At 52.8% G+C, this 21368-nt stretch overlaps 3 protein-coding genes across 3 annotated transcripts; 1 reads left to right on the top strand and 2 right to left on the bottom strand.

The window, feature by feature from the left end:
- The first annotated feature begins 2958 nt into the window (after window positions 1-2958).
- Window positions 2959-6274, top strand: TM4SF19 (transmembrane 4 L six family member 19). The gene is made up of 4 exons (XM_077785595.1): window positions 2959-3150; window positions 3260-3319; window positions 3691-3875; window positions 4573-6274. Exons 1-4 carry the CDS (start codon window positions 2974-2976, stop codon window positions 4757-4759), a joined length of 609 nt encoding a protein of 202 aa, XP_077641721.1. The 5' UTR covers window positions 2959-2973; the 3' UTR covers window positions 4760-6274.
- On the bottom strand, window positions 6212-10481 carry NEU4 (neuraminidase 4). Its single transcript, XM_021545412.3, has 4 exons — window positions 10394-10481; window positions 8902-9107; window positions 8315-8570; window positions 6212-7908 (listed from the first exon to the last, which is right to left on the bottom strand). The coding sequence occupies exons 2-4, from the start codon at window positions 9100-9102 to the stop codon at window positions 6887-6889; spliced, it is 1479 nt and encodes a 492-aa protein (XP_021401087.2). The 5' UTR covers window positions 9103-9107; window positions 10394-10481; the 3' UTR covers window positions 6212-6886.
- A 1623-nt stretch (window positions 10482-12104) lies between these two features.
- Window positions 12105-17982, bottom strand: GAL3ST2 (galactose-3-O-sulfotransferase 2). Its single transcript, XM_031505697.2, has 4 exons — window positions 17653-17982; window positions 14024-14110; window positions 13323-13602; window positions 12105-13248 (listed from the first exon to the last, which is right to left on the bottom strand). Exons 1-4 carry the CDS (start codon window positions 17772-17774, stop codon window positions 12388-12390), a joined length of 1350 nt encoding a protein of 449 aa, XP_031361557.2. The 5' UTR covers window positions 17775-17982; the 3' UTR covers window positions 12105-12387.
- Between the last annotated feature and the right edge of the window lie 3386 nt (window positions 17983-21368).

Below are 21368 nucleotides of genomic sequence, written 5' to 3'. Positions count from 1 at the left end.
GTGCACGGCCAAAATTAGCCTTCTATTAGGGTTATTCTTATAAGGAAAAGATCAGCAGTCCAGGGAAGAGTGTCACCCTGATGCTTCACACTTCCTGGCATGGGGTTTTCTGTGGGAGATGATGGAGCAGATCATGTGTGTGGTGGGAACCTCAGATTGCTGTGACGTAGGAAAGGCACAAGATGAGGTTGCAAAACTTTTTCTTGCAGCAGAGTGAAAAAAGGGTTCCCCTCTTTCTAAGTGAAAAAGGAAAGGAAAAAGGAAGGAGAACTTGGACTCTGCTTATCCTGCATGCGTTGTCTGTCTTCATTTTGGAGACTGATTTGTCCCATTTAAGGATGAAATACCCTGAGGTTAACTCAGGTGCTGGAGCCCAGTGCTAAGGATGCTGAGGTCTCAGGTTCAATCCCTGCACTCACTCCAGAGCTGGACTCCATGATCCTACTGGGTCCCTTCCCCCTCAGACTGTTCTGAGATTCTAAAATGGGAATTCCTCTCCTGATGCCAGCTCTGATTTTCCTTTCAGAGGGACTGTCTGATAATCTGCTCCTCAGCTTGTTTTTGCAAGAGGAATGGAATTGCCTGCTGTAACTTGGCCTCACCCATTCATCTTTTCCCACGTGGCTCTTGGAGGGCTCCCAAAACTCTTCTTTGAGAAGGTTCTTCTTTGTGCCTGCACAGCCCACAAGCCATTCTTCTCTTTGCTGGTGCCACCTGCAACTCTTCTGCCAACAAAACTGTCCCATTTTTGCCATTTTTTTTTGTGCTACCAAATGCTGATATCTGATGATTTATAATAATGAAGATACCTAGAAATAACCTTCCTCTCTCAATCTTATTACCAAGGCATGAGACACACACATGGTGGGGATACATTCAGCACCTGAGGAAAAGGTGACACGCCTGTGAGGAAGCAAAGGGTGGGAGGTAGGAGCCAGTGGACACATGGGAATGTTTATTCTGAAGCTTTTATTGAAGTATTAGAGAGGAAACATTATCCCAACAGGTTGTTCCAGGAGCAGCAGTGTTCACTACTCGGGCACTGGTTGAGGCATTTAGTGCAGATGTGGTAGAAGCCTTAAAATCTGAGGTTATGCCTGATTTGGTGAACTCGGCCAGTGTAAATTCTGAAATGGGGAAGGGCAAGGCAGAGTGGCTCATCCAGCCACTCATCCTTCCCTGGGATGGGGACAGGGACAGAGGGTCATGGTCTGGTGGGCGGCCCGTGGGGGACAGGATGGGAGGGGAGCACAGGCTGAGGTGTCATAAATAGTCACCCATGGGTGATCCTCTGGGACAGGGCTCAGCCAGGGCTGGGTGCTGCTGCTGCTCTGCGTGGCACCGCTCCAGGTAAGCTGGGGAGTGGGGAGGAGTTCCCTGGGCTTTGCTGGAATCTCTGTGCTTTTGTCATGGAGGTGTGCTGGCAGAAGGGGGTCCTGCTTCGGACACAGGATGGACACAGGACCACCTGCACTTTGGTTTGCCTGCCCTGCACAGGTTTGTCTGTGCTGGCCCAGGAGCTGCTTGCTCAGGGGGATTTGCTTGGAAGGGACAGCGTGGCCTGGGAGCTTCCCAGGGGAAAGACCTGCTGCCATGCCCAGGGGGAGGGCAGTGGTGGAGGGGAAGGGGAGTGCTTGGAGAGGAGGAGGGGAGGTGAGCAGACAGGCTCTGCTGTGAGAGCCCAGGCTGTGAGCTCAGAGGAGCTGCAGCTCTTCCAGAAGGTGGTGGGGAGGTGGGACTCAGCAGAGGGCACTCATGGCTGTGCCACACAATCAATCCCTGGACTGCAGGCAGGGCCTCACTGGGGCCAAGAGGCCCTTAATTCCCTGTAACCAAGGCAGGGAGGATGGAAATCAAGAGAGGTGGGATTCTAGGATGTGTGGAGCTGATGGTCTCCCCCAGGTGTCTCAGAGCCCTGTTCTTCCATGCTCAGCTCCCCAGTGCCCTGCTGGGACTGGTGTCCCCCAGCCCCTCAGCTGTGCCAGGGCTGGATGTGCTGCCCTGGCCACTCCTCCCTGGCACTGAGGTCCTGCAGGAGGGGCTGAGCAGCTCTTCCCACAGATCCAACCCCGCGGTGCCGCAGCCGCTTCTGCTTTGCAAAGCCAGAGCGAGAACAAAACCAGCCAGAGCAAGAAACAGCTTCACTGGGGCACCTGTGCAAATGGGCTGCAGCCTAGCAGGAAAGGGGAAAATGCATAAGCCAAACTTCAAGCCAGAAGAACTCAGGGTAGCAAACGGCTGAGAGCAAGGACAACAGCAGTCCTGTTATTTTCAGCAGTCCCAGAGTGACCAAAGGACATGCTGTACAAAAAGGGTCTTGTAGGTGCAGAAGAGATGCCATTCTGGACAAGGTAGCACCTGGAGATGGGCAGGTGCTTTCTAGATAAACTCATAACTTAGTAAGATGCCAGTAGCACTGGAGAGTAGAAATTTAATTTCTTAATTAAATTGAATTGCTTTCAGCCTACTCAGACCTATGGTAGGGACAGGGATAGAATTACTGTCAGATTGAATTGGAGACTGATGTGCTTTCACAAGCCTTTGTACAAAGATTTTGACTCTTTCTTAGCTTCCTGCTGCTCATTGTAAATGCTGAAAGCCAAACTGAGCTGCGGTGGGTGGTTGGCTCCCTGCAGTAACATTTTCATAGAACCTCAGACTGGTTTTGGTTGGAAGGGACCTTAAAGACCATCTTCCCCTGCCAGGAGCTGGGACACGTTTTGGAAGAGCCACACAAGTCTTGGGGTTTGGTGTGGGAACACCAGCGCCTATTTGGCAAAGAAGTATTACAATTTCCACTGGAAACTGCCTTCAAGTAGGGGCAGTTCCAGCAGGGTGGGCTTGCACCCAAAAGCACAACCCAGCGACTCCCTCCCACCCACAGCTGTGAGATGGGCTCGGGATGGGGAAACCTCGGGGCGCTGCGGGGCCAAACGCAGCCCTTCCCTCTCCTCGTGCCCATGCAGGACAGCCATGTGCGTGGGGAAGTGCAGCCGGATCGTGGGTCCCTGCCTGCTGGTGCTGGGCACGCTCTCCACGGCAGCCAGCATCCTCCTGCTCTTCCCCGGCGGAGCAGCCACGTACCTGCTGGAGGGGCACATCAGCGGCCACGCCCGGGCCGTGCCGGGACTCTGGGGCGGCGGCATCGCCGTGAGTACCGCGGGGCGCGGCCGCCTTCCGCCGGCTCTGGAGCTGGCCAGGGGGCCGGAGCGGGGCAGCCGCTCCCCTTTGTCCCCCAGCGCTGTGTTTGTCCCTGCAGGTGCTGCTGGCAGCGACCCACGTCACGGCGCTGGGCTGGCAGCGCTCCGGCCGCCACAGCGTAAGCCGGGAGCGGGCTGGGCTGGGCAGGGGCGGGATGCGCCCGTGCCCTGTCCCACCGCAGGGATCCACGGCCCGCGGGGGGTGTGCCGGGTCCCCCCGCTGCTGCGTGGGGCACGGAGCCCTTTCTCACGGCCCCACGCCGGGATGCGCTGAACGCCCCCCGTCCCACAGCGGGGGCTGGGTGCTGCTCTCCAGTGCGGCACGGTGCCACCTCCGCAGCTCGCTGCCCACTCCTGCCGCCCCAGTGCTGCCTCCACCCTCAGCCGCAGCTGGCCAGGGCAGTTTTGCCCCTTCCCAAGCTCCGCTGACGAGCTGCAGCTGCGTTTTGACCCTCGCTGACTTGGCGTGTCCCCCCGGTGCTCCCTGCAGGCGTTCCTGTCCGTGGTGCTCTCCAAGCTGGCGCTCCTGGGCGCTGCCGCCTGCTTCGTCCTCTGCGGGGTGGGGCTGACCAACGGGCCCCTCTGCCTCTACAACTCCTCCGAGCCCGGCCTGGGGCACGCAGCCCGCTGGGGCTACCCCTTCCTGGATGCCTTTGACCAGGGGCCTGATGCCAGGTGAGGCCTGAATCAATGGGTTGCTAATTAAGTGGGTTAATGAAGGGGGGTGGGATGGATGCGTGCGTGGTGGTTGATGCAGAACCCCGGTAGCTCAAGGAATCCTCACCTTCCATGGATTTCTACATGGTGCTTTCCATCTTCATCACCCTCCCAGCCGAAGTAATTGCAGTATCAACGAACAGAATAGACCCCAAATAAGAAGTTGCAGCACTGTTTGCTCATTCATTATGAAGTGTCATAATCCCTTTGTGTACACTGTTCAAACCCCACTGCTCCCATTTCTTTACTTCAGATTCCTACCAACATTTCATCGTATCTGAACCCAGGGTTAATGTTTCATTCCACTGTTTTTACACTGGAACATCTTGACATTAGCTTCCATGTTTTTGCTTCCAGTGGTCGGGTCAATTCTCAGAGAGATGGCAGACTTTGTTATTGCATAGGTTTCTTTCCCTCCTGTCACTATATGTGCTACAAAATAATTCTGTTCTCTTTTTAGACTCAGACACGTGCGTAAATGTGATTCTTCTAACCATTCTTTTTCTTGCCTGCTCCTTTCCTTTTTGCCTCGAAGCTTTTATTCTTCCCTGAATCCTCTGAGTGCAGGATGGGGTGTCTGGGGGACAAGAAAGCGATGGGATTGTGGACCTGCTGCAGGCAGCATCCTGCACCTTCTCCCCTTCCTGTCGCACAGGGCTGAGAATTACCTGTACAACCGGAGAGCCTGGAGCATCTGCCTGGAGCCCGAGGGCATCGTCACCTGGCACGTCGTGCTGTTCTCCCTGCTGCTGCTCATCAGCGCGGCCGAGATGGTGCTGGCCTTGCTCCAGATCCTCAACGGCTGCCTCGGCTGCCTCTGTGGCTTCTGTGACGCCAAGTAGGGCCCGGTGGCAGTGCCAGGAGGAGGTGTCGCCTCGGGTGTCACTTGGCACATGCCGCAGAGAGGGCACAGCAGGGGCTGTGACACCAGCCCAGTGCAAGAGCCCCGTGTGAGACTGAAGAGCCCCCGTGGGGGATGACACCCTGGGTGTTGGGGCAGCTCGTGGGGCTGATGTGCCAAGGGCTGCTCCTGTGCAGATGCCCTGGCTCAGGCCATGTCCCTTCCCTTGGGGCTGGTGGCCATTTGGGTTTGGGAGCTGGCCCGGTGAGGGATGGAGGTGAGGACCTGGCTTCCAGCATCCCAGTATGAACCCAGCAGCTGCCTCAGCCACTCCTGTGCTACTGAAAGGAGGCAGAGAACCAGTTTAATCAATTTTCTGACACAGTTTGGAGCATTAGGAAGCAGGCATCCCTTACCACGAGCTGGAATCATGCAGGATAGATACCTCCTCTAACCCAGTGTGTGTTGTGAAGCTTCATGACAGGAGGTTTGTTCCATCATGATCAGACAGATCTATTACAAGAGGGCTTCCTAGAGAACACATAAATATCACTTTTCCTAGAACCAGTTTACATGCCTCCATCCTTTCCTGGAAGTCCTCTTTTGATCCTAGAGGGTTGTCTGGTGGTTGTGCTCACTGAGTGCCCCAACACTGTGACCTTGCCTTGAACGTCTCTCAGGGCAGGAGCTGCTGTTCCTTGTTCCATAACTTTGCCACAGAAGTCACTGTGTTCCTCATTACCTGCTTCTCCACTGGCTCCAGCTGTGTTTAGCATCCCGTGTGCCTACTTTTACACTCTTTTATCTCACTTGCTAGTTAGTCTTTAAGTCCTATTTTGCAACTTCAAGGGAACTGAAAATTTCTGTTTTACATGTTGTCTGTCACTTGTCAGCCTCCACCCACCCCGGTGGAAAATGAGACGTGGTGGTGTCGCAGACTGAAGAGATGGACACTCCTGTTAATCAGTTTTGTTAATCAGTTCATATTTAGGGCACTGGAGCTGGTGTTTGTCACCAGCACAGGCCAGGACAGGTGAAGGAGCCCTGAGGAACCGAGCTGGGGTCCTTGGATGGAGTCGTGCTGGGGGAGGCAGAGCTGGAATTGAGGTGTAACCCCAAAATTCACCCACACACAAGTGTCAGGAGAAGCTGCTGCTCATTCCCAAGAGCAGGACCCCACTCCTGTGCTCAACCCCCTCCCCATAACCTTTGCAGGACCCAGCCTGGGCCTGGGCCTGCCCGTGCTGGGAGGGGCTTGTCCCCAGACTGACAAGGGTCAGAGGAGAGCAGTGATGGCCATGGCAGATTAAAAAACCAAATCCCAGACCAGACAAAACAGCAACTGGGCCATTGGGGTGGCTGAACCCCAGCTGGCACACAAGCACCACCCAGCCACTCACCCCCATGCCGTGGGAGGGGGAGAGAATCAGAGGGGTAAAAGTGAGACATCTCCTGGGTTGACATAAAATACTTTAATAATTGAAATAATAAAAATAAATTGTAATGAAAAGGAAAATGTAATGAAATAATAATGAATAATAAAAAATTGTAATGAAAAAACGAAGAGAGAGAACTAAAAGCCCAGACAGACAAGTAATGCAATACGAACATTTCTTCATCATCAGCCCAAATATAAAACCCAGCCCCATCCCAGCCACAATGAAGGAACAGAACTCTACTCCAGCCCAAACCCTCAGAGTGACTTCAGAGACACCACTGAGAAAAAGCCTTTTCATGAAAAAGAAAGAATTTAACATGATATACCATATTTATATGGTGTAACTATTTCTAACAAGAGAGGACAGCCCTCAGGCAGGGTGGTGGTACCACATCTCCTGAGCCAGCACACAGGGATGGCACAGGGTACCCCTGGCTGCCACTGCTGCTGTTGCCCCCCAAATATCTGTTTCCAGAGGAGGCTCTTTCTTGGAGAGGAGCCTGGGGCTGGGCTGGGGGCAAAAGCCTCCCCACCCAAAATAGAATTTAAAAAATAGCAATAAAAATGAGATAGACCCTAGTGTGGGGACAGTCACACGCCTCTGTGCTGGACGGTGGCAGGACCCAGCCTATGGGTTGGTGCTCCAGGATCCAGCACTGGGGCGGTGTGGGGAGCTGCCCTGGGAGGGCTCTAGGAGATGAAGCAGCTCCTCCTCCTCCTCCTCTTCCTCCCGCGGCCCCGGCGGGGAGCAGCGGCTGCCAGGGGGATGTTCTGGAGCACGTCGTGCAGCGTGAACATGCTGAAGGAGATCTGCTCGTAGGGAGACCTCGTCCCGTTCTCATAGAGGCAGGCGAAGGCGATGGCCGTGCCGCCGGCCAGCGGCGCGTCCCTGTGGGGCAGCTCCATGTACGCCAGGTCCGAGTAAGCGCTCGGGCCCTCGTAGATGACCCAGGGCTCTGTCCAGCTCTCTGCGTCCCTGGGGAAGGTGCTCAGGTGAACCCCCATGTTCACCCGCGACATGGAGCTGGTGGGATGGGAGTAGAGGATCCACGTTGGTGCTTGGAAGAAGGGAGTGGGGCTGGGGGTTGCTGCAGAGTCCCCCTGGGCCGAGGTGACGCTGTGGGCATCACCGTGATGCCCTGGGCATGGACGGTCCCCATCGGGCTCATCTGGCTCACGGTGGTTGCCAGTGGGCAGCTCAGCACCGCCCGCCTGGCGGGTGGGCAGGCGCCCAAAGGCCCGGAGCGCCCGGCAAACCGAGCCCCGGCGGGGCAGCACGGCGTCCCGGGAGGCGGCGCGGACGTACACGAGCGGCGCGGGGAAGCCGATGACGCTGCCGTGACAGCCGTGGGGCGGCTCCACCAGCCGCTGCACCAGCTGCCCCCCGTGGAACACGGCCCCGTCATCCGTGCTGAGCGCCTGGACCCTGAAGCCCAAGGGGCTGCGGGCGTTGCAGTAGAGGACGTTGGATCCGTCCTCCTCGTCCACAGAGACCAGCTGGCACTCGCCCGTCTGCAGGTTGGGGATGAACTCCCCGAAGCGCCAGCCGCGGCCGTGGTCGTCGCTGTAGAAGGCGAAGGAGTGCGGGGTGGTCTTGCAGAGCTGCCCGAAGCACTCCTTGCAGTCGATGTGGTAACTGTAGGCTGGCACCAGCAGCCGGCCGGAACGCAGCTGGATCCCGTGCCCGGGGCCCAGCGCGAATGTCGCCCAGTCTGGGGAGCGGAGATGGGATGGGGTGAAGGTGGGATGGGGTAAAGAGTGACCCCCACAGCGCCCTGCCAGGCCCCGTGTGGAAAGGTGCCCAGGGATTCCTCCCAGTCAAGCCAAGCAGTGGGGTGGGAGGGCAACAGAGCCCAGCGCTGCCTAGTTGTCCTCACACATGCTCCCCGTGGCTGTGGGGCCTCTCCATCTTCTCCCCACTCTCAGTAACTGATATGCATACTCCCTCCATCTTTTTCCCCTCTGCTTGAGGTCCTCTTCCACCTTTTTGGAAGCCTGTGGGATTCCTGCGTCAAAATCACCCCAGCAACGTCACTGGTGGTTCCAGGAGACCAAAACCCAGGGACACCCCTCCGTGCTGGCTGCTCTCCCCTCTCCTCACCCCCTGCAGCTGGGTACCTTTGATGGTCGCCCCAATGACCTGCTGTGTCAGGTCTGTGGCTGTGCTCCAGCTCAGGCCCTGGTCAGTGCTGGTGACACAGCAGAGGCGGGTGACATTTTGGCCAGTGACAATCTGGTAGGCTTCAGGCGTCCTGCCCAGCACCGTGATGAAGAAGAGGAAGAGCGTGCCCGTGAACTCATCGTAGAGGGGGCAGGGGTTCATTGACCGGTGGTGCTGCAGCGTTGCCGTCTCCAGCACTCGCATGTCTTCCCACTGCCCAGGGAGGAGGAGGAGGAGGAGAAGGAGAGGACAGAGAGGGGTGAGGACCATGCCCAACTTTTTGCTCATCCCTGAAGTGCTCCTGGCTGGGCTGGACAGGGCTTGGAGCAACCAGGGATAGCGGAAGGTGTCCCTGCTCACAGCAGGGCACGGAATGAAATGGCCTTTGAGGTCCCTTCCAAGCAAAACCAACCCGTGACCCTGGGATTCACTCCACCCACGCCAGCCCCTCTCCCACGCGGCTGTCTCCAGGAGCCTGGCTGTGCCCCACCAAGCGATGAGGACAGCCCCAGCGTGTCCCCACGCCGGTGCAGCCCCGTCCCACCTCCACGTAGCTGCCGTAGATGGTGCCGCGGCGCAGCACCAGCAGGTTGGCGTGGGCATCGTCCGCGCTGAGCCGCTCCTCGGCGAACGCCAGCAGCTTGGCCACGCAGGGCAGGTAGAGCAGGGCGGGCACGCGGTACGTGACACCGCTGGACTCCTTCTCGAAGAGCACGGTCCGGGCCGGGAAGTGCCGGGAGCCCATGGTGGCTGCAGCAGAAGGTTGTGGTGGGCCGATGAAGGAGGGGAGGCCGGCTGCTGGGCATGGCCAGGGGCACGGGGCTGTTCTTGGAAGGGTTTGGGGTTTTACTTGGTGGGCTTGGGTCTGGGTAACCCCCCGGGAGCAGGGGCTGACAGACAGGGCTGGGGTGGAGAGAGCGTCCACTGGCAAGTCACCACAGCTCAGAGATGGGTCAGGGCATAGTGTATCAGCAAGGAGGCTGACCTGGGGACCCCAAAATAAAATGAAGTGAATTTGATCTTTGTAATATATAATTTAGAATAAATTTGTGCTCGGGACTAAAAAATACAGTAGTCTTTTTAATAGAACCAAGTGATGGGAAAGAGCAATATACACAGGGTGAATTCCTGTCTCAAAATATGGTTATTCTGAAGGATTATTCTGTCTAGAAAATATGCCTTGAATGATAAGATAAATATTCATTGCCGGAACAAAATATTTGAAGATATTACCATTTAACAGGATTTTAGCAATCAGAGTATTCCAGGAAAACCTCCATTTAGAAACACCACAAGAAAAGTACACGCATGAATATGTGAAAAAAGGACAAAAAGAAACAGGAAGACACCTCCCCCCCACCGCCCCCCCCAGAATCCCACTAAGTCTAGAAACAGTATAAAACAAAGCCTGTAAAATCAGTACCCTGTGAACTACTAGGGTATAGTGCTGCATTAGTCCAGACCCTGTTCACCCAGCACCGATCGCCTGGCTCGGTGCTGACTTGCTTGTAGCTTTTCCAGATTTTACTTTGATTCAATTTAACGGATTCCTTTAGTTATTAAATTGACTGATTCATTTATAACGATCTTTAAGATGCTTGTCCGGGAAATGAAGGCCAGTGAGCGAAGAGCAGGGTGAGACCTGCAGCTCCATGCTCTCCTCCTGCAGCAGCACGGGGAGGGCAGGGACCTCCAGAGCAGCCCAGGCTCATCGGGACAGGGTCGGGGCTGCTCCTGCTCCTCTGCCGCCTCCAGCGCAGCGCACCCAGCGGATCCCTCGTTTCCCCCGCTCCCTGGGGGGATCCCGAGGTGCGCAGCACGGACAGGGGGGTCCCCAGCCGGGCTGTCCCTGCGGCAGTGGGTGAGAGCTGTTCCCAAAGCCCTTCCTTCAGGGACAGGTCAGCTGTCGCCAGCTTCCATGTCCCTACATTTTCCAGGAGGAGCTCGGGCGGAGCAGTCAGGAGCCGCTCTCGGCTGTGCGTTCATCGGGAGCTTTTGCTGAGCCGACACCCCCCGGAGAAAGGGAAGGCACTCACCGGGTCCTGCTCAGCGGAGTGTGCCGTGTCCCCGGCCGCAGCAGGAGGCAGGCTGGCTGTCCGCAGAGCTGCCGCGTCCCCGGCAGGGACCCCCGCCGGTCACGGGCTGCCCCGGCGCGGCCCCGCAGCGACGCTGAGCCAGCGGCGGCACGAAGGCGCCCCCGTGGCCCGGGAGAGCCCCGAGACACCTCGCCCGGAACCCCGCCAGGGGAAGCAAGGGGGTCCATGGGGCGGGAATCGCATCTCCTGCCTCAGTTTCCCTCCTCCTGCAGGCTGGGAGAGGCTACACTTCCCTGCCCAGGGGCTCCAGCCCGTGCTCACCACAGCCCACCCCGCCGTGAGCTCCCCAGCCTGGGAGCTGTGGTCCAGAGGGTCCCGGGACCCCCAGTCCTCCATGGACCTCCAGCCCTCCCAGCCTTTCCAGGATCCCCAGCCCTATTGGCACCCCCAGCACCTGAGAATGCACAAACTTCCCAGGAATCTCAGCCCTCCCAGGATCCCCAGACTTCCCAGGAGCCCCACATACACATAGATCAGCTACTAAGAAACCATTTTTATACCTATACTCTAATATTCCAATATTCCATCTGTATGATCAGTTTAGCTAAAAGGGCTTGACAAAATCCATAGGGCAAATCACGCATCAGAAGCTCCAAGGGGAAAATTGAGGTGGAGGCTGGAGAATTGCCAGGGAAGGGCCCCTGGGATGGCCCAGGGTGACCACGTGTGGCTCCAGCAGCTCCGCCTGATTGCCACAAAAGCCTCGGGTTAATTTTAGTGAGGGAAAGTGCTTTTAATCTGGATTGTTCCTGCTGGACACCTGGGCTGGTTAACCCCTGCCTCAGCTGCTAAACACAACTGAGGAAAATCCTGGCTCTGCTTCTCACCCCTCTCCCCCTGACAGCATCATTCCTGCTTCCTAGCTGGAGCTGCTGCCCCACATCTTCACCCCCAAGGCAACATCTGGACCCCAGATGCATCCTCCCCATCCTGCCATCCAGGGCCCTGCTGCTGCAGCAGTGCCAGGAAGGTTTGTGAGGATGGCAGCACCAAGCCAAATGGATTTGGTGTCACTGCTTGTCACCTGCTCCCAACACTTCTGTCAGTGCCAACTTACGCTGACAAAACCCCAGTGTTTTAAAGCTGGGCCAGCATCTCCTCCTGCTTGTGCTGGTCAGGACAGCAGTAGGGATCTGGATGTACCAGTGTGCCCAAAGCTGTCCCTCACTCCATCCCCTCCTAATCCCTGCTGGAGAGTTTGGCCAACACAGCAATGGGAGCCCCAAAAACGTGTCTGCTGATAAAGGGCTTTGGGGATGCTGCACCCAATGGAACATCCATGCCCGGGCACCCTTGCCTGAGAGCAAAGGTCAAAACCACGAAACCCCCTCCCAGGGGAGCACCGAGCTCTCCTATGTGGGACAGTGTCCCATTCACCTGGTGACACTTGTGAGAGGCACAGCTTACATGCCACTGGGCAAGGCAGCCCAGCCTGCCTGGCTTTGGGCAGGATGCCTGAGACCCCCACACCAAAGGCAGCTCCAGCAGCGTGTGGTGGTTAGTCCTCATGAGCGTGGACTCCTGCTTCTTCCAGCACTGTGTCCCCTTCTCACACCGCCCTCCCTGTCCCCTAAACCCTCCAAAGTCAGTACTTGCTCCAGTGAGCTGTGACCAGACTGATGGATATCAAATAAAATGAAATGAAGGCAAATGATCACGCTCCCGATTAATGATTAAGAGGCTGGAATATCTTGACCAGTTGCAGCCAGCCTGGCTCCCTCCAGCCAGAAGCAGGCAGGTGGGATCACCCAGGATCTGGATGATGCAAAGCCTTTGGCTCAAGGTCCCCAAAAAGAGACCAGCCACCAACTTGGTGTCCCTAAACAAAGCCCCCACTGCCTTCCTCTCAATGCACAAGAGTCCTGTGGGTCAGTTACATGTCAGACAAGGGGTGATGCAAAGCGGTGGGAAGCCACAGTGTGTTGCCACATGTCCTAGTTGGACTGTGGGAGCTGCATCTTCTCCTGGAGACTGGTCCACAGCAATGGCAGCCCCACATCCTTCCTCTTCTTGTGCGGGTGTTGGACAGCATAAAGGTAGGACGTGTACTGGAGCTCTGGTATGACCATTTTCTGGCAGGTTCTCAGAGTCTTGTTGTCCAAGTCTTGTTTGAGGTTGTAACCCAGGATATTTGCAGCCCCTGACTGGAAAGGCAGAAGAGCTTTATTCCTGATGTGATCCTTCCTCACTGCCTCCTGCTCTGAGAGACAAGTCTCCATGAGCTCCTTCTGTCTGGTCCGCAGGTGATCCACCTCCTCTCCCAGCACCCTGAGCCCTATGGTCTGCTCAATTCTCCTCCAGAAGCTCTGGTTGAAGTGCAAGTAGAGCTTCCAGTCCAGCGAGCACCACACTTTTATCTGCTCCTCGCTTTCCGCAGTCAACGTCTGGACAGTGTCCTGGCTTCTGGAATTGAGCTTGAAGTAAATCACATCATCCAGGTCCCAGCACAAAGTGTGCTTCAAGAGGATCATGGACTCATCAAAGTAGTCTGCTATCAAGATGAGGTGGAAGTTCTGCTCGATCTCTTCCAGGACAGCCTGGGTGTAGTTCTTGTCATCCTTCGCGTTGTTATCGTAGCCAAAGTCAAACCACATGATATTCCTGGCGTACATGTTTTTCCTGTAATCTGCTGGGTGGTAATACTTTGTGGGTGATTCCAGGAATTCGTTCACATTCTTGGAACTCCGGAAGGCAGGCACAGAGTCCTTGTAGTAGATGTAGGAAGACTCCAGCAGAAGAATGGGGTTCCTCAGGATGGAGAAGTAGAAAGTGTTGGCTGCCATCACCTTTTTTACCTATTTGTGGAAGGAAGAAGAGGTTAGTCCTGTCCCAACCAAGTTTCTCCTCAGGTGTCATGGCTCTTTCTTACCTCCAAGGGGTTAAACCGCAGGTGATTGCACATGATGTTGTAATTTTGGCCTATGGTTTCAAAGCCCTCCACAAAGTGGGCCACAAAAGTCCTTGGGTATCCCAGGTGGACGAGCTGGTCAGCAGGGAGGGCGACAGTGAGGTTGTACCTCTCTGCGAACCTGAACATGATGTTGAGCACAGTGCTGCTGGCAGTCTTGTGGGTTTTGAGGAACATGACGTTCGTCTTGGCATGGCACAGCGTGGGAGGGATCAGCAGCTCCTCGTGGCTCTTCGAGATGCTGCAGGAAGGTGACACATGGGGCAAAGAGACTCTCTGGTGCTGCACCCCATCTCTGAGACCTGGCAAAGCCACACCCAGGTGCTCCTCTGACACCACACCTGCAGATGGTCCAAGGCTTTATCTGAGTCAGCCCCAACCCTCTAGTGTAGAGGTTTTCCCCCTCCAGTTTTCCCCCTCTCCAGATTCTCATTTACCAAAGACTTTAGCTTAATCCCCTTTCCCTGCACAGCTGGTTTGGTCCCTAAGAGGCTGCACTTTGGCTAAATCAATTCCTTCCCCAAACACGGATCTAAGACCTAGTTTTAAGCCACCACCCTTTGAACATCAACCCAAGGCCTCATGAGAAATAAATCAGGTGTCAGAGATCAGTCCCAGCTGCTCCAGGTACAGGAAACTGTGCAGCCTTGCTTCTGACTCACCTGTAATTCTTATTCTTCATATGGAGGAATCCTGAGAGGCAGGAAAGTCCCAGGCAGAAACTGAAAATGATGAGACACCTGGCATGCCTGGGAAAAAAAATAAGTTTCAGTGGATTTTTATCCAATAGTCCTCCAAACCACCGCATTTCACATCTTGCCCTTGGGAACTTTAATCAATGTGAGCACAGTTTTAAATCTCAGTTTTGGCAGCCACCTTTGGACCCCAAGCTGTGTTAGAGGCAAGACAGTGAGAAATTGCACTTTCACTTTTACTCTCCTAATTCAGCCTTTGGCAAGACACAATGTGCTTCAGGCAGAGCCTAAGCTCTTCCCACAGCCTCCTGCTCTGCTTGGCTGCCTTTTGTTTTGCTTTTCTTTTGGTTTTCTGGGGCTTTAGAGCTTATTCACTATTCAAACTCCTAGATTATTCACCAGAAAACGAGCCCTTTGTAGGGACATAAAGACTTCCCTGGCAAGAAACCTGAGCAGCTCCTGTAATCACATCACTCCAGAAGATGGGGATTGCAAAAAAACCCACTAAACTAAGGAAAAAAATCCACTAAACTGAGGTTCTTTTGCAATATAAATATGATTTCTCAAGGCAGAAAATCAAATAACCCAACAGAACCTGTAATGGTTTTATTACACCTCACTTTGAAAAGGGGGAGGGTGGATAATGATGAGGGTGGAGTATTTTCCAGCGCTAATTAAGCAACCATGATGTATCAAAGGTTCCCTGCACATTGCAGGGGGTTGGAGTGGCATGATCATTAATGTCTCTTCCAATTCAAACAATCCTATGATACCATGATAACCAGTGTACTCCAGCTGGGACTCAGAAGGGATCTTTTGAAGGTTTGAAGCCTACCTAAAAGGAATTTTTCACCAACAAGTTTGATCTGACTTCTCTCACCCTAGAAGCTTTTTTAGCTCTGTGTGAATCTCGTATTTGCAGACATGGGCAAAATGTAGCAGATCTGGCTCAGCCTTTACACTGTTTTGAGAAGATATAATCCAAATTTACAGCATGGTATGGTCACACTTGTGGTTTCCACTCTCCAAAGGGAGCAAGGAAGCCTTCAAGCCTTCCTCCAAGAGCCCTTCCCAAAGCCAGGGAAGACCCCCATCCATAGCTGGTACCAAGCTCTGACAGGAATTTGCAGCACAACTTCTGCTCAAAGAGTTTCAAGACAGATCTGCAGGCAAGATTTTATCAGGACTTCCTAAATTTTTGGCCTCAGGCCTGTTAGGGGGAGGGGAGTGGGGCAATCCCCTGTCCTTAGAGATGAGATGGGAGGAGAAATCAGAGGAGCACATGGGCAGCGAGCAGGCTACACGCAGCCCCTGCACCAATCTTGGCCTTTCATTTAAACTGAAGCTGTCTTTTATCTGATGCTTTTCCAAAGCACATCACCCTGCCTGCCTGGAGGTTCTGCCTAAGCTGACATCCTCCTGCTGCACATTTTCTGTCGAGTTTAATGGGTGCAGTAACAGTCCATTTATTAATTTAGGTAGTGCCCCCAAAATGCCAACTCTGATGATATTTTATGGGGCAAACAAATCCCATCTACCCAAAATAATCCTGAAGGCAGATCCAGATCACAAAATGCTCTAGAAGAACTATCAATCCATTCTGCTACAAGAAGACAGGCTCTGTAGACCTCTGCACTTTATCACCTCAAGGCAGCCCACAATATTTTAATAGTTGTTTACTTAAATAAAGGATTACATGGGGCCATCCTGCCTCCAAATATTCAGACACATTCAGCACACCGAGCCCATATCCAGCCTAACTGAATGCTCCCAGAAACCCATTTTGTCTGGACATGCCCCAAACCAAACAACAGCTAGATTTTGTCCCTGGAGACACAGGGAGGAATGAAGGTTTGAATTATCTAGGCCAAAAAATATTTCTTCCTGGAATGGTCAGTTTTTAGGAGCAAGAGTGACTGATCTCTGCAGGACACGGTCTGTGCACGTGCCACTCCCCACGCAGAAATAGCAGGGGTGACAAACAATGAATTATCAGGTCCTGGTGCTGGTTCCTGTGCCTGGGATGGATGGAAAGATGATGGATGGATGGATGGATGGATGGATGGATGGATGGATGGATGGATGGATGGATGGAAAGGTATCTGCCTTCCAGCCCAGGGAACAAGCAGAGAGTGGTGACATGGAGGGAACTCTGCTGCACCTCAGCCCAGCCAAGCGAGGAAGGTCCAGAGGAAGAGCAAAGGGCAGGAATCAAGGGGATCCCCAGGGAGGAGTGTGGGAAAATGGAGACCCTGGGGATGAGAGGAGGGTTGCAGGTACACAGGGTGCAGGCCAGTGCACTCATGGAGTCCTGTCCCCATCACCCCCTGGGCTTGGCCACCCACAGCTGCACTCACAGGGCTGTCACTGGCTCCAGCGTGACATCCCCACATGCACTGTGGGAATAAGGTGGCTGAATAAACAAATCTGTCACAGAGGAAACTGATGGCACCTTTCCCTCCTCTTCCAACAAGCCTCCATCATTTCTGCACATCTTGTGCTTGGAAGCAAATGAGCTCTTGAAATATTTCAAGGTTTTTACTGACAGAAATCATGTAGGATCTTTACCTGGAGCATACATAGTACTTTGAACACAGTGTGACTGCTCTCCCAGAAAACAGCACAGGGCCAGTGCGGGATTTGCTACAGACCTTGCTTCCAGCATTCATTCCAGAATGAGTAAGACATGGCAACTGTTTGAAATTCTGCAGAGAATGATTACATTTCAGGCACTCTATGCTTCAAATACATGTAATGGAAATTATGAGAATATCAAGAAGCATTTGGAAAATGCTCTCATGCACTTGGTGTGGCATTTGAGGCTGTCCTTTGCAGGACAAGGAGTTGCACTCGATGATCCCTATGGATCCCTTCCAGCTCAGAATATTTTGATTTTGTGTCTGCAAACCTGCACTGGGGTCTCACCTCTGCTTGGCCCCCACCACCCTGGCACATCTCTGTGAGAGCTTTAAGCTGTGTTCCCTTAGTGTCACACACTCCACTTTGTCACAACACGGCAAGTCTCTGACCTGCACAGCATCATGGAATTATTTAGGTTGCAAAATATCTCTAAGATTTGGTGAAGCAAAGTTCAAGAGAGAAAATCCAGATTTGAATGCTGTACTGAAGTTACCTGAAGGAGCCTGGAAGACCTTTGAGCAGTACATGGGAACTGACTGCTAAGACACAAAATTCTAAGAAGCCAAAAAACCCACGGAGCACTTGGCAGGGCTGGTGCCAGAGGTGCCACTTGCCTTTCCACCTTTGCTGTGCTATCTCCCCTCTGGGAAGAAAACATGGAAATCAACCTCTCTTAGAGGTGCAGTTATAGATGCTTTAAGGCTCGGGACCCCCTTCTCGTTCCTTTGGCTTAAGCTGAAAATAACAGACATCTGCAACAAACGAACAAGGTTCTTTTAAATTGAAAGACCTGGAACACAGGCAAGAAACACTAATGGCAAAATTAATCCCTTCCCTGCAGCAAATTGTAACTAACTATAGGTTATTAACTACTTCCAGGGATGACCTGAACCAGAGCTTCCTGCAAAACAAGTTTTTGTTCAGCACCCCAAGCACTCAGCTCCCTCTGCCCTTACCTTGGAGCGCACCCAGGGCTTTTCATGCTGCTGCGAGCTGGGAAATATTTCCTTTTGTAAATCGACTCCAGTGCCTGTTTGTCTCCTCTGGCGCTCTGTGGCCAAGTCTCTATTTCTAGCATCCGTTCAATGCTTTAAACGCCTGGGGTAGGTGAGGATGAAGGGAGTGGCTAGGTGTTTCCAGAAGTGGGTGGGAGTTAATAAATAAGCCATGAAAAGCACCGGTACGGCAGGACATCACCACAGGTATAAAGAGCTGCCTCGGGACACGGCGTTTGCAGCAGTTTTGCTGGGAAGAAAAGGTTGAACCGGGATTCCTTAGAGGGGATCCCTTTCTCTCCTGGCTGCAGGAGGGAGGCTCAGCCCCCCGGGCAGGGGGCTGGTGGAGGACCTTTGTCACCGTGCACAACATCACATCGCCAGGGGCCATGGTCAGCGCCTGCTGTCCCTTTTATCTGCTTCTTGCTTGGTTGGTAAGGATAGGAATTCCCTGCCGGACACATTTGGCAAGAGCAAATTAGGGACAACAGCAAAGCAGGAATGGTGTTCGCCTCTTAAAACATTTAGACTTCAAACTTTTTGATAAGAATGCAGTTATTGTGGAGGTTAAGGTTAAATGCAATTATTGTAGCTGGAGGTTAAGTGCTTAACAGACTTGTCTGTATCCAGGCCTTGCCAGGGACAAATCTTGCCCCTAAAGGGGCATTATTTTGTGCTTTATCTCTGGTGTCATTAACAACTGATACAATTTGCATTATGCAAGAACTTTAGATTCCACTGAGGCTGCTGTACACTAGGACTTAACAAACTGGATTTGATGGTTGCAGTTTGCCCAGGGGGAGCAGAATCTGTCCCACAAGTCTGGAGGTGGGGTCATATCCCTGCTCCCCATACTGGGGTGAAGCCAATGCTCTCCTCATTTGGGCAACTAAAAGTGTACCCACATCTCCCAGCCTGGATTAGGGGGGATTGAGTTGCTACTTTGGTCTCTTATAGCCATGCCCTGATCCATGCACCTCCTGGTGGTCCCCTTTCCCTCCCCACACACAGTGCCACCCTTCTAACCCTTGTATGCAGCTGGCCCCCCACCAGCAGCCAAATCCTCAGCACTCCAGGATCCTTCACCTACGTTGCTACATTTCCAGAGCAGCCAAATACACAGCATTTCTTTCTTAAATCACAGCTTCCCCAGACCAGCCCCAACTCCAGCACTTACCAAGATGCAGAGATTAGCAAGGTGTAGGATTGCTTTCCTTGGGTTTCTTAGTAGAACCTGAGTCAAAGTGCTCTTTTATGGAGAATTTCTAGGGTTACTCTTGGCATAGCACCAGCTGCTGCTGGCAGGGGGGGCACGTTTCAGCGACCTCTTTCTCCTGTTACATTACACACATCAGCTGTGCCATTTCTCACTCAGGAGCTGGTAGAGCCCACGGATCACCAAAGCCCATTTTTTACACTTTTACAATTGATTCATTGCTCTCTCCTGGGGTGTTGTACACGAATCATCAGCTTTAGTTATGCCAAAAAAAAACCAAACAAATGGTGCCAGGCACAAATACTTGTCCTCATGTGGAGGTGGGCTGCTCAGAGGGAAGGGGCAGCCAGGTGGCACAGAATTAGTGAGTTGCAATGAGATTCACCACTCCATCCTGCTGGAGGTGAGGCACAGAGGGAGTTGGCACCTTGCAGCAGCATGGGGAGAATCAGAATGTGGAAGCGCTGGTAGGGCAGGGCAAGGAGCAGAACAGACCTTGATGTTGTGTAAGCACCACTCAAGAACAGCTACAACATTCCTGTGCTTCGCTGACCCAAACACAGATCCATACCAGCCACTGTCAAGAAAATTAACTCTATCCCAGCCATAATCCTGTACAGAGAGAGGCAAAACCAGTGTAGAGAGCCATGTCCTTACTGTGCCAGAAGACCACTGGTTCTAAGTGTGGAGCATTCACAGCATTCTAGTATTTAAGGCCGTATCAAAAAAATTCAAATTTGGACTAGAAATTCCTGTCACAATGATTCTTTCTAAAAATACACATACATGAAGCCACCCTGTCTCTCCCTCTTATAAACAACAGTGCACCACTACATAAAAGCATCACTGAGAACACAGAAGTAAGGTCTAGGAAAGGGAAAATAACCCTATACTAACTCCTTCCTTGTATTCCCTCAGGGAACTGCTTTATTTTTTAATGAAACAGTAAAACTTACATGGAGCTTTAGGATCTTCAAGTGTAAGAAGATGGTTAAATGGAGCTATGCCAGAACTTCCCTGGCCACAGCACAGGTTTGTGTGCCTCCCTCCCAAGCACCCTCTGCATACACAGCTGAAAAAGATAACTATGGAAAGTTCCACTTCCTAAAAAGAGCCTTTCATGTGGAAAGTCTGTATTTTACACAGTGATGGTCAGTAGTTTAGGGGGAAAAAAAAGAAAGAATGGTGTAGGAAAAAGGCAGAAAATATAGAGCCTGATCCAGAAAGAACTAGCTGCATCAGCCTATCCTGGCAGAAGGCAAATCCTGCATATTTCTTTTCCAACTGCATCATGGTCTTCCCATAGTTTTTCATCACCCCACACCCAAGCATTACAGGCTGACTGTGTTGCACAGGCTATCTTCTCTTTTCACAAAGCCACAGAATTCCAGAACTATTTGGGTTGGGAGAGACCTCCAAGACCATTGAGTTCAGCCTGTGACCAATCCCAACCTTGTAACCAGCCCAGAGAACTGAGTGCCACATCCAGGTGTTCCTTGAACACCTCCAGGGATGGGGACTCCAAACCTCCCTGGGCAGTCCCTGCAATGCCTGACCACGCTTTCCATGACAAAATTCTTCCTCTTTGCACATTATGGCGTTGTTCACTTTGCTTCACCTCAGAAGAGGACAATCAGCTCCTCTCTGACTCGTCCTGAAGGATGAAGGGAGAGGTGGGGAGTGTGCCATAGTGGAGAGAAAGGGTTGAACGGACAAGAGTGGAGAGCAGGACTAGATACTGACAGGCCATGGAAGGTATGGAGGCATTTCTGACAAAAGCATCCACGTGGCCAAGCTGAGAGAGGTGTGAACTTAGAACTGGATTGAGAAGGGCATTGCAACACATTGCTGAGTACAAGCCAGCATCCTTAGTGCAATCTGACAGCATGCAGCCTTGTAGTGATTGTGTTCTGCCTTAAAACAGAAGAAAACACTCTTTAGGATGGTTTTTCTTCCAAGAACAAGGTTCTGGATGGAACATTTATTTCACTGCTCTGTGGAAGAACCAACATCACTGAAAAGCAGATTGTGGAGAAGATGGTTATTGCATAAGACACCCCCTTCCCTACTCTCATGGCATCCAGTAAGGCTTTCCAAAAAAGCACACCTGAGTAAAATCCATCAATTGGCTCCCTCTGAGCACAGCCAGAGCCAGCTTATTACCTGTCCCACAGCCCATCCAGGCAGTCCAGGAGAAACACAGAATGGTTTAGGTTGGAAGCTTACTTTATTCCAACCTCCCTGCCATGGGCAGGGGACAACCTTCCATTGGGCCAGACCAGTCAAATCGCTGTCCAGCCTGACAAAAACTGTGGGAAAAAGCATAACAGGTTTTGCTGACATCCACTGCTCTGCCCATGTTGACAGAAAACATACTTTTGCTGTAAAAGGTCATTAGCTTAGCAACGCTATTTACCTTTAGAAAATCCTGACTCTTTTCTGATCACCACCTGCTTCATTT

This window comes from Lonchura striata, chromosome 10 (assembly GCF_046129695.1).
Source record: "Lonchura striata isolate bLonStr1 chromosome 10, bLonStr1.mat, whole genome shotgun sequence".
Classification (NCBI taxonomy): domain Eukaryota; kingdom Metazoa; phylum Chordata; class Aves; order Passeriformes; family Estrildidae; genus Lonchura; species Lonchura striata.
The sequence above is the reverse complement of the archived record's forward strand: the minus strand, read 5'-3'. Positions and strand labels throughout refer to the sequence as shown.

Coding starts and splice junctions, on each gene's coding strand:
- GAL3ST2 (XM_031505697.2), bottom strand. CDS start 17,774: ATGCTAGAAATAGAGACTTGGCCACAGAGCGCCAGAGGAGACAAACAG. Junction 14,111..17,652: donor AGCCCTGGGTGCGCTCCAAG/GTAAGGGCAGAG, acceptor TTTTTTTCCCAG/GCATGCCAGGTGTCTCATCA. Junction 13,249..13,322: donor TGCGGTTTAACCCCTTGGAG/GTAAGAAAGAGC, acceptor TTCCACAAATAG/GTAAAAAAGGTGATGGCAGC.
- NEU4 (XM_021545412.3), bottom strand. CDS start 9,102: ATGGGCTCCCGGCACTTCCCGGCCCGGACCGTGCTCTTCGAGAAGGAG. Junction 8,571..8,901: donor TCTACGGCAGCTACGTGGAG/GTGGGACGGGGC, acceptor CTCCCTGGGCAG/TGGGAAGACATGCGAGTGCT. Junction 7,909..8,314: donor CATTGGGGCGACCATCAAAG/GTACCCAGCTGC, acceptor TCCGCTCCCCAG/ACTGGGCGACATTCGCGCTG.
- TM4SF19 (XM_077785595.1), top strand. CDS start 2,974: ATGTGCGTGGGGAAGTGCAGCCGGATCGTGGGTCCCTGCCTGCTGGTG. Junction 3,151..3,259: donor TCTGGGGCGGCGGCATCGCC/GTGAGTACCGCG, acceptor TTGTCCCTGCAG/GTGCTGCTGGCAGCGACCCA. Junction 3,876..4,572: donor GACCAGGGGCCTGATGCCAG/GTGAGGCCTGAA, acceptor CCTGTCGCACAG/GGCTGAGAATTACCTGTACA.